Below are 16,030 nucleotides of genomic sequence, written 5' to 3'. Positions count from 1 at the left end.
AATAAACCAATAATTCAGAGGAAATAGAAACGTTACTGTAACAAAGTTTACTAAACTTTACAAGAAGCTGACAGGAAATACCTTCAGAATAACAAGCTGCCAGGAAAAACTTTCAGAAGGACGAACATCTTAAGGATGTAAGCAAATGTTGTTCAGATTTCAAAATGTTATCAAGACCATGTTGTTTCATATGTATGAAAATGATGAGGTTCTCAAACAATGAGGTTATATCCACACACACACACTACATGATCCAAGCCACAAACAATGCTCTAATCATGTGACCCAGTAAAAGGGAGATAGAGATAAACAGAGAGAGACAGTAAGAAAGAGAGAGAGAGAGAGGGAGAGAGACAGCATCCTGCTGTGACCTTAAACAGAAAAGGACACAAGCTGTTCACACAGGAGGAATAAGGCGCAAATTAAACAGGGATCTGCCAAGGTGAGAGATAATTATTGGCTATGTCAGACAACATCTGTTATTGCAGCATTCCAGAAGTCAGCTTCTCTGAGGACAAGCTGAAACCTCCTCCAGAGTTCATGACTGACAAAGGCCTCTGGCTGTTCCCACTGGAGTTCACCCTCCTCCATTTCCATCATAATATAGAGCATCTGGCATGATAGTGGAAGAGAGAGATTAAGAGATGATACTCCACACATTTGTATTTGTGTGTGAGGGTGTATCAGACAGGTGTGTAGGGGTTCGTATAGGGCACGTGTCAAACTCATTCCACAGAGGGCTGAGTGTCTGCAGGTCTTCGCTCCACCCTTGTACTTGATTGATGAATTAAGGTCACTCATTAGTAAGGAACTCCCCTCACCTGGTTGTCTAGGTCTTAATTGAAAGGAAAGAAAAAAAAACTGGAGACTATCGGCCCTCCGTGGAATGAGTTTGACACCCCTGGTATAGGGGTTGGTATAGGGAGGACAGGCTCATAGTAAAAGCTGGAACAGCATCAATAGAATGGTATCAAGCACATCAAATGCATGGTTTCCATGTGTTTGATACCATTCCATTCACTCCATTCCAGACATTATTATTAGCTGTCCTCCCTTCACTGGCCTCCTGTGGTGTGGTGTGTGTGTGTGTGTGTGTGTGTGTGTGTGTGTGTGTGTGTGTGTGTGTGCATGCATGCATCATGTGTGTGTTAGCATATCTTATGCTCTTGTACATATTTGTAAGGAATATATGTTGTTTACTTGTGAAATGGCTAAAGTTATTGAGCTACAATTTTCAAAATGTTCATGTTAGCAGTTTACCCACAAAGACTCACCCTGTAAACTTTTGGGATTTGTTGCTTACAGTCAGAGTGAACTCCCAGCCCTGAAGCATGGTAAAATGAGATGGGAAGCATGCATTTCATCGCCAAATAACTGCAAAAACTTGTTTCGTGGCAGCCTGTGCCTCAAGGTCAGGCAGAGTTCGTTGAAAAGTAAAAACAATCCAAGCTAAATCAACTATCTGAGGGTTACTGTTTTTGTTTCCTAAAGTTATGCACATGGAGGACAAAATAAGAGCTGTGAACCCTCTTTGACAAAGCAGAAGCAGAGTGGGAGGATGAACTGCAAGAGCCCTCATGAACTCTCATATCCATCAGAGCAAATAAACACCTTGTGTCTCGGACGGGGTTGTTTATGCTATGAAATCCTGTGTGGGGTTGATATACACTGTACTACCGTGTGCCACATACCAGCAGAGGTTCAAAAGTTCATCTAAACCATGAACTCTGTCAGGGCACAGCAGGCAGTTCCACCCATGAGTCAAATAAAAGAGAGACAGAGAGGCTCAAAGCAGCATAAAACAACCCGGAAAGTGCTGCACGCCACATTCAAGGGCAATGACAGGTGAGAGGTGTCACAACTCCTGCCCCCTTCCTCCCTCCCTCCTGTCCTGTCCATCCCCCCTCATTGGTTCACTTTATGACCCTCTGACGCCCCTCATGCCCCCTTTAGGAGCACAAATACAGTCACTGTGAATGAAACTCAAGCGTGGCTGTTTGATCAGTCCATTCAGTTGTGTGGCGTGTGTGTGCTTTAGGAGAAGAGGGTCTAGGACTACGCTATGGTGAGGGACACACATTCTTTCCTAGGTTGTGTTCATATGTGCGTCTGTGTGGTGTGTGTCTGTCTAGGATGGGCCAGGGAATCAAAACAGAGGGGTTATGACCCATATGTATTTGTTTAAAGATGAGATTTGTGTCACCTCCGGGCCCAAAACGCAGCCTAGCAGTGCAAACCAGCAGCAGGCATAACTGGTTCTGGAATGAAAACAAACCCTTTGCTGTTGTTACAGCTAATTTGCTAATGTTTATACCGGCTTATCAAAGAATACAGAGTGTTTAACTCGATCAGTGTACCCTACAGGTTTTCACATAACATGTTGTTCATAGCTGACCTCGTCCTATAACGTTTTAATAGGCCTTTTCATTTGCTTAAAATTGTTATTGTTTTTAAGAGGGTTTATTGCCTTTCACATAAGCTCTAGAGAGAGAGGAGGGGCCACATAAGTGAAGTTGTCTATTCTTAGTTCAGGCAGGGGTTACATAAGCTTTGATCAACTTTTTACCAGAAGTCTTAGTCTACCAATTGTTTTCGTATATGTTGAAAGAAAACCCAGACTGCTTGCCTTTGAAAGCATTTAGCAGATACCACTGATGGTCTAAGTGCAATGACCTGAAACTGCCCCTGCATGTTCGCTGTTAGGATAAATATCCCTCTATTAGGAACAAGTGCCTTGAAAGCTGCATTGCTTTCTGGGGAGATCTCTACTCAGAGCTTTTAAGAAAAGGTGGTGTACTTGACTGGCAGGTAGACTCTTTAAAAAGCCTGCCTCATCCATCAGGTACACAGTATGACGGACAGTTATATTTAGCCGTTGTGGTATGTGAATCTGTGTGCATGAAGAGTGCTTCCAAAAACTCCTCTCTGTGAAAAGGTTCATTTGCTTTTCCTGGCAGGCGTAGGCAGCCTGATATAACAGCAAGAGGGGTATTTTAAACAGTCTGCTTCCCTCAGACAGCTGCCATGGTGGGAATTGAACTGCAGCAACGCAGCAGCAGAGCTGCAAAGGGAGGGAGGATGACCAGGTCACACAGCGGGCACGGGGATACGCCTGGGACACTGCAGCGACGCTTCATTCCCATACTGTAAATACAGACAGACAGTCTCTGGCACACATACACGCGTTAATGCACAGGGGGTAACCATGGACAGCCATGCACACATAAGCTTTGTATGGTTTGTTGTGGGCTGATATGTTAGATATAACGTGCATTAAATATTGAAATGATTTATAGGTCACTACGTGCATTGTATTTTTTTATTCATATATTGACAAAAAAAAGCTGGAGACTAAAAGCATTCACTCCAGTGGTTTGGTACATCCACTGCACTGTTTTCCAGCTTCTTCTGTTTCTCATTGCACTAAAATCCAGGTTAATACACATCACCACAATCCATTAGAGGGAACCCCCATCTCCTCCAGATTCTGGCCACACATTCATCATCTGATTTCACTTGTTCCAAGGCCGAGCAGCAAGTCATCCATCATTGCCATGTGCTCGTTTCATTATCACCAATCTCTCCTTTTCACCCTCAGAAAACATCTAGCATGCTATAAAGCTGAGAGAGAAAGAGAAACCAGCAGCTCAGTGAATAGTGAGCTACCTTCCATCTTCATTTGTCAGAAAGGAGTAGTACTACGTTCCAGACCCTTTTGAGGGTCTTGCCAAAAATCAGGAGAATGAACACTGTTGAACAGGTCATGTTACAGCAGGTATTGCACTTGGCTTTGGCCTTGTCAGTACAGATCTCATTTAGGTGTGAATCGACAGTCAGTGTCATACAGGTGTTTCTTATCTTTACTGAATCTGATAGATTAATTATACATTTAATGAGAAATGTTATCAGAAATGTCATGATGGCACAATATGTTTGCAAGCAGGGTGGTGTGAGCTGAAACTGGTGAAGTTGATTCATCACAAAAGCCAAGTCCAATAGGTTTCTCAGGGTCAAAATGAGAGGCAGGGGATGCATAACAGAAAATAATCTCTGCAATACATTCCTAACACATAACAAAACTGAAAGTGTGGTATTTAAGAATATGAAAGGAGCATTTTCTCACAGGTCAGACTTGGCTTACTCTCATCATTGCTCTCTCCATCTGTGGAAAGTTCCCCAACCCCCTTCCCTTCTTTCCAACCCCCACCTGCACATGTCCCTCCTTCCTTTCCTCCCCCTCTCTCAAGAGCGGAAAGGCCTCGGTCTCTGAGAGACTCACCGGCAGGATGCTCTATACACAGTGTAATTACAACCAGAAGCAGCGGCGAGTGTGAAAGCAGCAGATAACATCAGGTCACCCAGCGTGCAGGAGTTCACACAGAGCCCAGTGGAGTGGCAGCAGCTGAGTTATGGCTCCGTATTTTAACTGCTCCAGCCTGGTCCAGCCCTACGCTACATCCCCATTCACTGCCCACACCCACTGTGATACAGCAGCAGGGAGCAGCATGGTGTAGGGTTAGAAACGTTAGTCACAGATTGCAATGTCATACATAGACAAAGAAAATGTTCAAGGATTTGGGGATAGAGATTTATGTTCATTGTAAGATAAGAACACAGCACATACGCAAGCACGCCCACGCGGTCTAGTATAGCAGGTCTGTATCTATTTGCAGTATCTATCTGTATCTATTTGAACTCGGACAAATTCAAAATAACTTAAACTTCTGCGTCCTCTCTGGTAATGCTCAACCCCAATTGTCGTCTGTCCCCCTAGGTGGTTGGAGGTTGAAAAAGGTTGGGAGAAACGACGGCTGTGGAGAGCAGTGACCCTGCACTGTTCCCTGTCAGACTGCTGGATTTATGGCCCATCACTGTGAAGGGGAACTGTTTGTTTAGACACCACAAATCCTTAAAATGTCCACTTCTGACACTTACTCACTGATGTCACAACCGTCAGAACTGTTATACCCATGTACCCGGGAATCTACTGTAATTATGTATTTGCCCTTTAACCTGTTACCTGAGAAAAGATAGCAAGGAACCAGCAGAAAGTACCATACTAGATTATACTGGGTGCTAGATAGTTCAGTTGACCATAAAGCAAAAAATAATCTGTGTGCTACTAATAGAGTTTTACTTGAATAATTGTCTGAATAAGACTATTCATCTTTTTTTATTTAACCTTTATTTAACTAGGCAAGTCAGTTAAGAACAAATTCTTATTTTCAATGATGGCCTAGGAACAGTGGGTTAACTGCCTTGTTCAGGGGCAGAACGACATATTTGTACCTTGTCAGCTCGGGGATTTGAACTCGCAACCTATCGGTGCCTAGCCCAACACTTTAACCACTAGGCTACCCTGCCGCCCCTATTTACATTAATCAAACTTTTAACACTGATAAAATCTTAAGTAAACACATAAATCTGGACTGAGAGCACATTTACTGCTAGCAACCCACCCAATAGGCTACCACAAGTACAAATACACACATGCTCCCTGGCACACACTCTCACTCACGCACACTGCCCCAATCACGCACTCTCCCCTCTAGAGATGTGACAGAGTTGTTCCTCGAAAGTTCAGCAGTGGGTCAGTGTGGACATTACTCTCCTGGCTTCCCCCACACACTCACAGGCTCAGTGCTCACACACCCACTCAAACATAACCACACTCTCATTCCCCTCCTCATGCCTCATCAACTTGACTGGAAGTAACTATAAATATCAAGATATCAGTGCCGTTGGAAAATGTTTTTTGGGGAGTGTTAAGTGAGGAATTGGGGGGTGGGGTTAGCTGGCCAGATCCTGAACTTTTGATTTGAGTGCATATTGGAGGGTGTGTGAACAATATTCTGTGTTTCTCCGGTCTCAAGTGCCAGTTTTAATAAGCAAATGAGGTCACCTAGAGGCTTCAGACTTTCCTTTTTGTTATTTAGTTTATACAACCATTCAACTGAATCATCTGACATGCCTTTCAATTGGCCTCCAATTAGACGGAGAATGGAAGTAACCTCACCCAACCCCATGTAACACATCTTATGTACCTCAGGTGCATTGCCTTCAATCACCCATCTACAAAATATTCTGCAGCAAGAGCTTGTGTGACAAATCTACTGCATGCTGAAATATCATCTGGCACGCTTGCTGTTCAGAGTGAAGAATAGCAATTCCAGGACCTCAAATCAATGGTGGGTGAAAGGCTACAGCTCAAACATTCTTACTAACAATGACGGGCTACCGGGGAACAGTGAGTTAACTGCCTTGTTCAGGGGCAGAGAGATGTTTACCTTGTCAGCTTGGGGGTTCGATCCAGCAACCTTTGGGTTACTGGATCGCTCTAACCACTAGACTACCTACCGATAATTACTTTAAGTAGCACTTCAGCTCACATTAGGACATAGAGTTAATAAATTGAAGTGCATCCAAGCTGTTTTGAGCTTGATATTAAGCTAACCCACATTCTGTATAAATTATACATACATTAATTCAAAACATTTTCATTTCAATTCAACACCTCATTTCCACAAACTTTTGTTGGAGATTGTTTATTTACTTCAACAGGGAATTTCTGTGCTGGCAAGCAGTGTCAGAGGAATATAAATCAAAACAATGATTACGGTTTCAACTCTTCAACTCACTCCAACTGTTTGCTGAACCGGTGGTACGGGCCAACTGCCATAATTATAAGTGATGGGGGGGGAAAAAAACATTATGCGGTTACTTCATTCTTTGATGAGAGCTTCTGGACGATATGGTTGTTCGGGGGCCTTTGTCTGCGTCAATGGTGACACAATCACCTCACTAGGGTAAAAGGCCAAACGTGACCTGAGTTTAGGCAGTGACCACTATAATTACTTATAATAAACAGTATTAAGATATAAAAGATTCAAATGTCGATGAACATTACAATGCACCCCTGTTCCATGTCATTCTCATAATCACATTATTATGCAAGCTACCATTCACAATTGGTGTTACTTCCCGTCATTAACTATTTATAACTCCGGTATCAACACAATGTAAACCAATTACCTTGAATACTGTACAAATCGTCAATGTCCAATATAGATATTTATACATAATCTGTATTCACATTGTAACTAGCATATGATCTGTCCAGCAGAACACATAGAAATTATATTTATATGGAAACTGAAACAAGCCATTTGAACTTCAGTGACTTGATTTATAAATGTTGCATACACACAAAATATGCATGCCTGTTCTCACACAAAAGTTGGTATTTATAAAAACTGAACTTCACATGATAAAGTGCTATCCTCCCGCAAACTTTAGACCATGCATACACAGTTTCTAGTGGTTGAAGTCCTGCATTGCAAGAAAGCAAAAGTAGCCTAGTCGTAGCCTTATGAATAGGAGTCGTCATATTTTCACAACAAAAAACAGGTAGGCATAGCATCTTATTTAGCTATCATTTTCCATTAGTGATAAAAGAAAAATCAATGCATCATCACATTCTAAAATAATTTGAAATAAAAGGCATATATATTTGCTATTATTTATTTAATTTCCACAATCATTTCACCTTTGATGGTTTCGAAATAGACTACAGGCAGACAAGTTAAGATGGGACGAATGGTAGTTTATCACTCATTTAAAATTGTACCCACTTCCCAGTAGTAAATAGATAAGCTATTTCAAGCAGCCTATTTTGCTCTATGCGATCTGAAGCGCAGTTTAACAGTAGAACAGATGGTTCACAGGCCATGTCCGAGCACTGTAATGTGAAATGTCTAGTGTAGATATTTAATTTACAAACATAATACATATCAACCATCGTAGAATAAATTCCTCACCTTTTCTGGCCATGATGAGTTTATATTCTTGTAGTAGCCATACAACAAATTACCACACGCATCTCAATTAACTGGGATTATTAGTTAGAGCAAAATTATAAATAGCCTATGTATCCGACAGGGTGCGCAGTTTATAACATACAGTAGAATTTGACAGGTGAACAGACAGTTGATATTTTGCATTGAAGTATGTAGGCTACCACTAAGGTCACTGTTTACATTTTATAGAGTAGACAATGTATCAGAATTCGCAGGCAGTGCAGCATATTTTAGGTTCAGGAAAAGGTTCATGCAAAATTTTGAATTTAACCGATCTGTTTACAGGTCCACAAGAACATGCAATTTTTGTCTTTCAGAACATTTCAAATACCCAGATTTACTCCACCTCAAAAACACCCATCATGAACCTTTTAACACCCTTATTTTCGGTGTAGTTTGAAAGTATTAGAATTAGGCCAAGACAGTATCTAAAGGAAATAGCAATAGAAAAAAAAACATTTAGCCAATCCCTCCAAAGACATGTGATCAAGGTCACCATTGCTATTTCCTTTAGATACCGTCTTGGTCTAATTCCAATACTTCCAAACTATACAGAAAATAAGGGCGTTATTGTCATCACAAAAGGTGAATGATGGGCATTTTTCAGGTGGAGTAAATGCTCGGTCACAGTTATGACAGGTCTGATTTACAATGGGAAACCTGCATATGCATGGCGTGTGCCAAGTTAACTGCACGCACAAAAATATTCAGATTTTTCAGAAATGGTGCACGCGGCTATTTAGTGTTAAATGTACGCAACAATTATAAATTAAGCCCCCGATGGCTACTTGGTAAAGTAGAAACTGAAAACTTTGGCAGTAATTGTAGTTCTCTTCCATTTGATACCACATGATTACTTGATCAATTCACTGCGGCTAAACTGCGATTTTCACTGTAAAGTACAAAAAATATCACACACAAAGAGAGAAACAAAATAACACAAAAACATTGTAAACATGTGTGCCGTTCCCTGTAAAAATGGACCACCATCCATCACGGCATGACCCGTCCTTGGTTCACCATGGAAACAGAGCACATCGGGTCACTTGTGAGAAAGCACTTGTGTGTGGACAGGCTTCGAGAGTCTCTCCTGTCAGATTGCCTCTGACTGTTCTCTTGTTCAAAGAGTGAGTCACTGATTGTGGTTGGTTTTCGATTGGTCCTCTTCAAACAAGTGTGTCTGTATAACGGAACACAAACCAACCCCTCAAGATACAGAATGTTAAGCAGGTATTACATTTAAGATCATTGTAAACTTGCATTTGGATAGGGGGCGTAACTAGTCTCACCTGACCATCCTTCTCAATCCCGTCTCAACTATTGGAAGTCTGGAGAACATCAATACTGGATTTTCATTTGAATGGGAGCGCTGGCCTTCAGAGCTTGAATTTGCCCCCAGGAGAGGCATTTCCTTGTTTATTTCAATTTTTTTCTATTTCCCTACAGTGTCAGACATAGGCTTGCTAGCTTGTTTTAAAAATCATAGTCACAAACTCCGTTTGGAGCACCACCGATGCAAAACATGTGATGGGTTGCAACAATCAAACCAATCACTAGTTATACTCCACCCCTTTATATTTTCTTCCTGAGGTGAACTTCGCCAGGCTTTCGAAATACAGTACAAGTAAAATTTTGGACACACCTACTCATTCAAGGGTTTTTATTTTGACCATTTTCTGCATTGTAGAATAATAGTGAAGACATCAAAACTATGAAACATATGGAATCATGTAGTTACCAAAAAAAAAGTATTCAATCAAAATACATTTTATATTTGAGATTCTTCAAAGTAGCCACCCAAATGTCAAGAACTTTTTAAAGTTTCTTCAAGTGCAGTCGTAAAAACCTTCAAGCGCTATGATGAAACTGGCTCTCATAAGGACCGCCACAGGAAAGGAAAACCCAGAGTTACCTCTATTGCAGAGGATAAGTTAATTAGTTACCAGCCTCAGAAATTGCTGCCCAAATAAATGCTTCACAGAGTTCAGGTAACAGACAAAACATCAAATGTTCAGAGGAGACTGAGTGAATCAGGCATTCATGATCGAATTGCTGCAAAGAACCCACCACTAAAAGGACACCAATAAGAAGAAGACTTGCTTGGGCCAAGAAACACGAGCAATGGACATTAGACCGGTAGAAATCTTTTCTTTGGTCTGATGAGTCCAAATTTGAGATTTTTGGTTTCAACCGCTGTATCTTTGTGAGACGCAGAGTAGGTGAATGGGATGATCTCTGCATGGATCGTTCCCACCAGAGTGGAGGAAAAGCAGCCAACAAGCTCTCAGCATGTGTGGGAACTCCTTCAAGACTGTTGGAAAAGCATTCAGGGTGAAGCTGATTGAGAGAATGCCAAGAGTGTGCAGAGCTGTCAAAGCAAAGGGTGGCTCCCTGGAAGAATCTCAAATATATTTCGATATGTTTAACAATTTGTTTTCGTTACTACATGATTCCATGCATTCTGCCATAGTTTTGATGTCTTCACTATTAGTCTACAATGTAGAAAATAGTCAAATAAAGAAAAACCCTTGAATGAGTAGGTGTCCAAACTTTTGACTGGTACTGTATGTGAGAAGCTCGACGTCCGAAGCTAGGGGGTAACTTACCCAATACAATGAACAGAGTTATGATCCTACCTTGGTCTCTACAATGCGGTGGTAAGCAGGGCTGCTGAGCTCATCCAGTGTCTCTGTCACAGGTTTGTTAAGTGTCTCAGGGAGAAGGAGACCCAGGCAGCCAGCAGAGATCCCACTGAGACAAAACACCAGGAAGGGCATAGAGGTGTGTAACTCTCTCTGAAACACATAGCAAACAAAACACAGCTTAAGCTTGAGGGGTTCAAATGAATACCATACATTATGACAGAAGGCAAAACAAAACTTCGGTTTACCACAATTTGAACACTTAGAAAGCCCAAAGTAGTCCTCGTACTTGATTACAATTGTGAAAACAAAAAAAGACTGATGATTTTTGTCCCTTATCATTAATATGACATTCTGCTGACGTACCATAGAGGGCACAAAAGGGGCCAGGATCCCCCCGACTCTGCAAGACATTGAGCAGACCCCAAGACCAGCATTCCTGACATCAAGACAAAGCACTTAACATTATTTAAACACCTCTCCAACATACCATACAAAACCATATTGCATTGTGAGAATTGACACTCATATTACACAAGCAAAAATGGGAGAATGGCACCCTCTACTGTACTTCATAGAAGTAATTTAGTGGGATCTGTTTGCACTGCACTCACCTTACAGCAGTGGGGTACAGTTCAGTAGTGTAGACATACACTATGTTGAAAGCCGCACTGACCAACAGCTTTCCTAACAAAGCTAAAGAAGTAGCATTGAACAATGCCCCTAAATAATAAACAAATAGATTAATAAGCAAAATAATGAATCAAAGCTATCTAATATACTGTAGATGGAATGCCCTTACCAGCAGTTACTGGAACCAACATGGTGCATAGACACGACAAGCCAGCTAAAGCCAGAAAGCTGGCCATGGTTTTCCTTCTCCCAGCCCTAAAAAACAGGCACAGATTCCAACTGTTTAGCACAGCTGAGGAGAATATATGGTCTTGTGAAACTATTACGATTCAACTTCTGAATTATTAACCATAAGACATTTATTCAGTGCACCACTGACACTTCAATTCATAGCATATCATCACAGGTGGTGAGAATCTTACCACTGCTTGTTTATGAAATAGATACAGAGAGGGTAGGCTGGGAGCTCCACTAGTCCATACATGGCAACACTGAAGTAGCGGTTCCCACTGTCCTCACTGGCATTCATGGTCAGCCCATAGTACACCAGGCTGCAGGAATACCTAAAGCACATCCACAGACGGTGTCAATCTAAGTTTGGTTATGTTTAAAGTCTTCAGTGTGAAAGGACTTTAAAACAATGTATACTGAACGTATGCATCGTTGTGAGCTGTTGATACCATCTGTGCACTATTAATGACATTGCAAAAAGTGAGTCCCTCTGGTTTCCCAGTGGTTCAGCTCATGATGTGCTAACTCACCAGACATACATGAGCACCACGGTTCTCCAGCGGAGCACTGTGTGGGTGAACAGGTCGAGGAAGCCAGGGCCATTGTTGCCCTGGTTACCAGTCTTGACAGAGCCAGGACACATACGGAGCTTTACTTTGGCTGCAGCATTGCTGTTCCCATTCCGCACAGCTATATACTGCAAAACCTCCTCCGCCTTCTCTGTGTAACCACGGGAATACAGCCAGCGTGGAGACTCCGGGAGAGACCTGCCTCAGCCAGAAAAACAAGAACAAGAAAGAAAAACAGGAGACGAAAAGGTCAACTTGCTATTTGTTTCTTCAGCAAACTACAGTCTCACACATGCGGTAAAATGTATTGTGAAGGGTGTCAGTAAAGGTTCTAATGCAATTGCTTTCTTGGAATAATCATCCTAAAAAAAGTGACTTACACACAAAGTAGAAAAAACAGGACGCCAGGAGAATTAGCTGCTGTTGCCAGGGTACGCCATGGTCTGATATAGTAGCCAAGGGCACCAAACAGGGCAATACCCACAGCAAAGGTCATATTAGTCAAGGTCCCTGAAAAACAAAACACCAGACAACTTTTAAATAATTTGGAAAAAACACTTTCCAATAGTGTCAGACCACTTTCTTATGTGGACGAACTGACTACAATTGACCCGTTGTCCAATCCTAGTCCCCCCATTCCTTAGTTACTGTAGCTGGTAAACATTTGTCATTGTCATGATGATTATTTGTACCTGTCATTGCCCAATAGGCCTTGCCCACATACTCCTGGGTGAGCACAAAACAGACGAGGGACATACCCCCATTCATCAGACCCACCAGCAGGCGTGACAACGCAAACACCTCATAGCTGGGAGCAAAGGCTGTGGCATAGCCAAACACCACCTCAAAGAACAGAGCTGAGAGAGAAACAGAGAGCAAAAAAGTTGGTTTGTCAAAGAGAAGGTTGCTTAAAGAGCATGTTATCAATGATGTAGCAGTCCACAAGGAAAAGTTTTTTTTTTAAATTATGAATGATGAGACCTAACCATAGCTCTCAGATGTTTACCAGTGACACTATTAGCTGGGCTGAAAAGCAGCCTGCAAGGAAGCAGTTCAGAACAACATTTCCTAATGACTGCTATATCATATCAGTCAGTCAATTATTTTAGAGGATATGGATTAAGATCAAAATATGAAAAGTTGTGAACCTCATTTGTCACCTGTTAGGAAGACTGGTTTCCTTCCAATCTTGTCAGAGAGGGGTCCAAAAAACACATTTCCAATCAAGACCCCAGCGAAGAACAAAGAGCCTGCCAAGCTGACCTTGTAAGCCTGTTGCTTTAGAAGGAACCACTAAGAGAAAAGGAAGGAAAGAGACAGGAAGATGGCATTCATAAATTATCATTGTGTAGATTATTTTTAAGTGTGTTAAATACCATACACAGGTGTGAATGACGCTACATTCTCAAGCACGGCACATTTTTGCTCCTATTGAATCATGAACGGTGACCGCTCACCTCCGTCACGATGGAGTTGACATCCTCTGTAAATATAACGTGTTTGATGAGCTCCTCATAGTTGGAGTGGTCACCTTGTTCAATGTGGTATTCTGGTATAGCGCCAATGAGCACAATGAGCATGGACTGGCATGCCATATACACCTGGAAAACAAAACCAAGCTGAGTGCCAAGCAAGTAATAAAGCTACCCAAGTGATCTATCCATCACTGGTATTTAATTAGCTAGCTCCTTTCACACATTCTGCATTGGAACAGCCTGACCTGCTCAAATCCTCTGAAATTCCAGAGATTGGCATGGTAGAGCTGGGGAGCTCGGAAGGTACCGGAAAGCATAAAAAAATAACCCACCTTTATAATAAAGCATTGAATGATTATCAACACATTTGCCGAGTGACATAGGGCAGAAGAGTAGAGCCACTTACAGATGTTACACACATGGGGACATTACTTTTGGGGCCGAAGGTGCTGGAATTGTTGGGGCCTTTTATAGACACATTTCATGCAATTCTTCGTAATTTTACATGAATCTTTTTTTAATGCTGCGTTCAAAACTGGGAACGCAGAGCTGGAAAATCTCCAACTTCAGTACAACTGGGAAATAGGGAAAAACAAGCTCCGACTGTGAACATTTGTTTGGGACATTCATCTAACTCGGAATTCCAAGTGGGGAACTACCTGAAGATAGATCACTGATGTCATGATTGGATCTCGTTTACTCCCCCTGAGTTACCAGTTGTCTTGAAAGCACCACAATACTGCACAAATGATTGAAATGACAAGCTACTTTGACACCGAAACTGAGATCAGTGAAAACGACCCTGTCTTGAATCCATCAATAGCCTAGATTTATGGAGACAATGAGGAAATTATATTTAAAAAAAAAATGCTTTCCAGTTTCACCCAATGATATGCAGCTCACGCGCTGGTGATGGCATATTAGTGATTGCGTAAAAATTTGAATTAACATTGCAAAAAGTTAATTATCTTGAGGTAAAGTATTCAGCCAAATAGGTTCCGGAATGACACAGCCACAGGTGTCAGATCCTGTTCCAGCAGTCATTTAGCAAATGCTCTTATCCAAAACGACTTACAGGAGCAATTAGGGTTAAGTGCCTTGCTCTCAAGGGCAGAAACATTTTCCACCTAGCTCAGAGATTCAAACCAGCAACCTTTCGGTTATTGGCCCAATGGTCTTAACCGCTAAGTTAACGGTTGTGAAGGAAGTTTATTTTTATTTTACCTTTATTTAACTAGAACAAATTCTTAACTGACTTAGGAACAGTGGGTTAACTGCCTGTTCAGGGGCAGAATGACAGATGTTGTATCTTGTCAGCTCAGGGGTTTGAACTTACAAGCTTCCGGTTACTAGTCCAACGCTCTAACCACTAGGCTACCCTGCCGCCCTGAGTTGTCAAGGTAAGGCTCAAGGTTGTCAAGGCTCACCTACCATCCACCAATCATGTCAATGCAGAGCTATATGAGACTTCATTTTTACCAAATTTGAGAGACGCAAGGCGATGCGGTATGGTGCTCAATGTGTCCTCTGCGTGCTTCCAGAGACTTGGCAATTGCGTCACACCACCCATACAGCGCTTCCGAAAACATTTTCGGATCAAGCATAAATTGGCTCTTAGATATTGGGTTATAGGATAAACCATTTGTCATATTTCATTTATAAGTTATATTCTTCAAGAACTGAGTAAAATTAATTAAGATGGCCATTGAACAGCGGGAAATATTGCAGACTGTGGCTTTAATGGGTATGCAAATGACGGGAGAGATAGCTTGCTAGGATTCAGCAAGCTACTTCAAAGCTTCTGTGATTTCATTATCTAGCCAACTAACGTTAGCTAAGTAGCTTAGCTATGGCTGGATAACAATAACAGCGACAGACTACTAGCTGGCTTGCCCCACATTAAGTTTGACCACATACTATAATGCATTCAGAAAATATAGTAAATGTATTAGATTGCTAGCTAATACAGCTAGCTAACTAGCTGTGGGTGGCATACGTTTTCCGCGAAAAAAAAGGAAAGTTAATAAAACAAACCTGTAGCAACACAAGAACCAACACCATCTGCTTCTGATATGATCCGAATTCTCCGACTAGTTGAAATGCCTCTTCTAAATCCATTCCAAGAGGAAACAATATTCAAGCACATCACACCAATTTGACAGACTACGCAAACATCATTTCGCAGACGTGGATTACTATCACATGTTATCATATAGGGAAGCGTATTGGTCAAGGAGACGAAACAGAATACGGCGCATGCGCAGCAGTAACTAATTGGGCGAATTCGTTCTGAATGTATCGGGTGGATGGATTGGATACACTGTGATCAATTGGAGGCTAAAGAAATGAGCGTAATAGAACTCTGAGATAGCCTCCAGGCAATGGTGACCCATCATTCAGGGCAGGTGTTGAGCCCCACATTATAAACATGTTATTTTGTCATTAATACGTGTCATATATCAGTTTGCAAAAAATGTAAAAATAAAATAAATCATCATTGAGTTAATAAAGCCGCATACAAACTTGGTCCCTTTTTTATTCCTTGAGTAAGGCAGCCCCAAAATGCTGGTGTTTTAGCCTAGCTCAGTGCTTTCAAATCAAATCAAATTTTATTGGTCACATAC

At 41.6% G+C, this 16,030-nt stretch overlaps 1 protein-coding gene across 5 annotated transcripts; it reads right to left on the bottom strand.

Annotated features, from left to right (window-relative positions):
• Positions 1-6,529: 6,529 nt before the first annotated feature.
• Positions 6,530-15,613, bottom strand: slc22a15 (solute carrier family 22 member 15). Of its 5 annotated transcripts, none has more exons than XR_002954237.2 (13): positions 15,441-15,613; positions 13,389-13,532; positions 13,092-13,224; positions 12,624-12,788; positions 12,312-12,441; positions 11,893-12,129; positions 11,554-11,694; positions 11,301-11,386; positions 11,113-11,221; positions 10,865-10,937; positions 10,493-10,651; positions 9,146-9,238; positions 6,530-9,036 (listed from the first exon to the last, which is right to left on the bottom strand). XR_002954237.2 is itself a non-coding variant. In XM_024428301.2 (13 exons), exons 1-12 carry the CDS (start codon positions 15,522-15,524, stop codon positions 9,170-9,172), a joined length of 1,476 nt encoding a protein of 491 aa, XP_024284069.1. In that variant the 5' UTR covers positions 15,525-15,613; the 3' UTR covers positions 6,530-9,036; positions 9,146-9,169. The 5 variants fall into 5 exon arrangements, 4 of the variants coding, with proteins under 4 accessions (XP_024284069.1, XP_024284075.1, XP_024284066.1 ...); XM_024428301.2 differs by having other exon boundaries at positions 9,146-9,184; XM_024428307.2 differs by having other exon boundaries at positions 6,530-9,238.
• Between the last annotated feature and the right edge of the window lie 417 nt (positions 15,614-16,030).

The sequence above is a fragment of the Oncorhynchus tshawytscha genome, linkage group LG01, assembly GCF_018296145.1.
Source record: "Oncorhynchus tshawytscha isolate Ot180627B linkage group LG01, Otsh_v2.0, whole genome shotgun sequence".
Classification (NCBI taxonomy): domain Eukaryota; kingdom Metazoa; phylum Chordata; class Actinopteri; order Salmoniformes; family Salmonidae; genus Oncorhynchus; species Oncorhynchus tshawytscha.
This window is presented reverse-complemented; position numbering and strand designations above follow the sequence as displayed.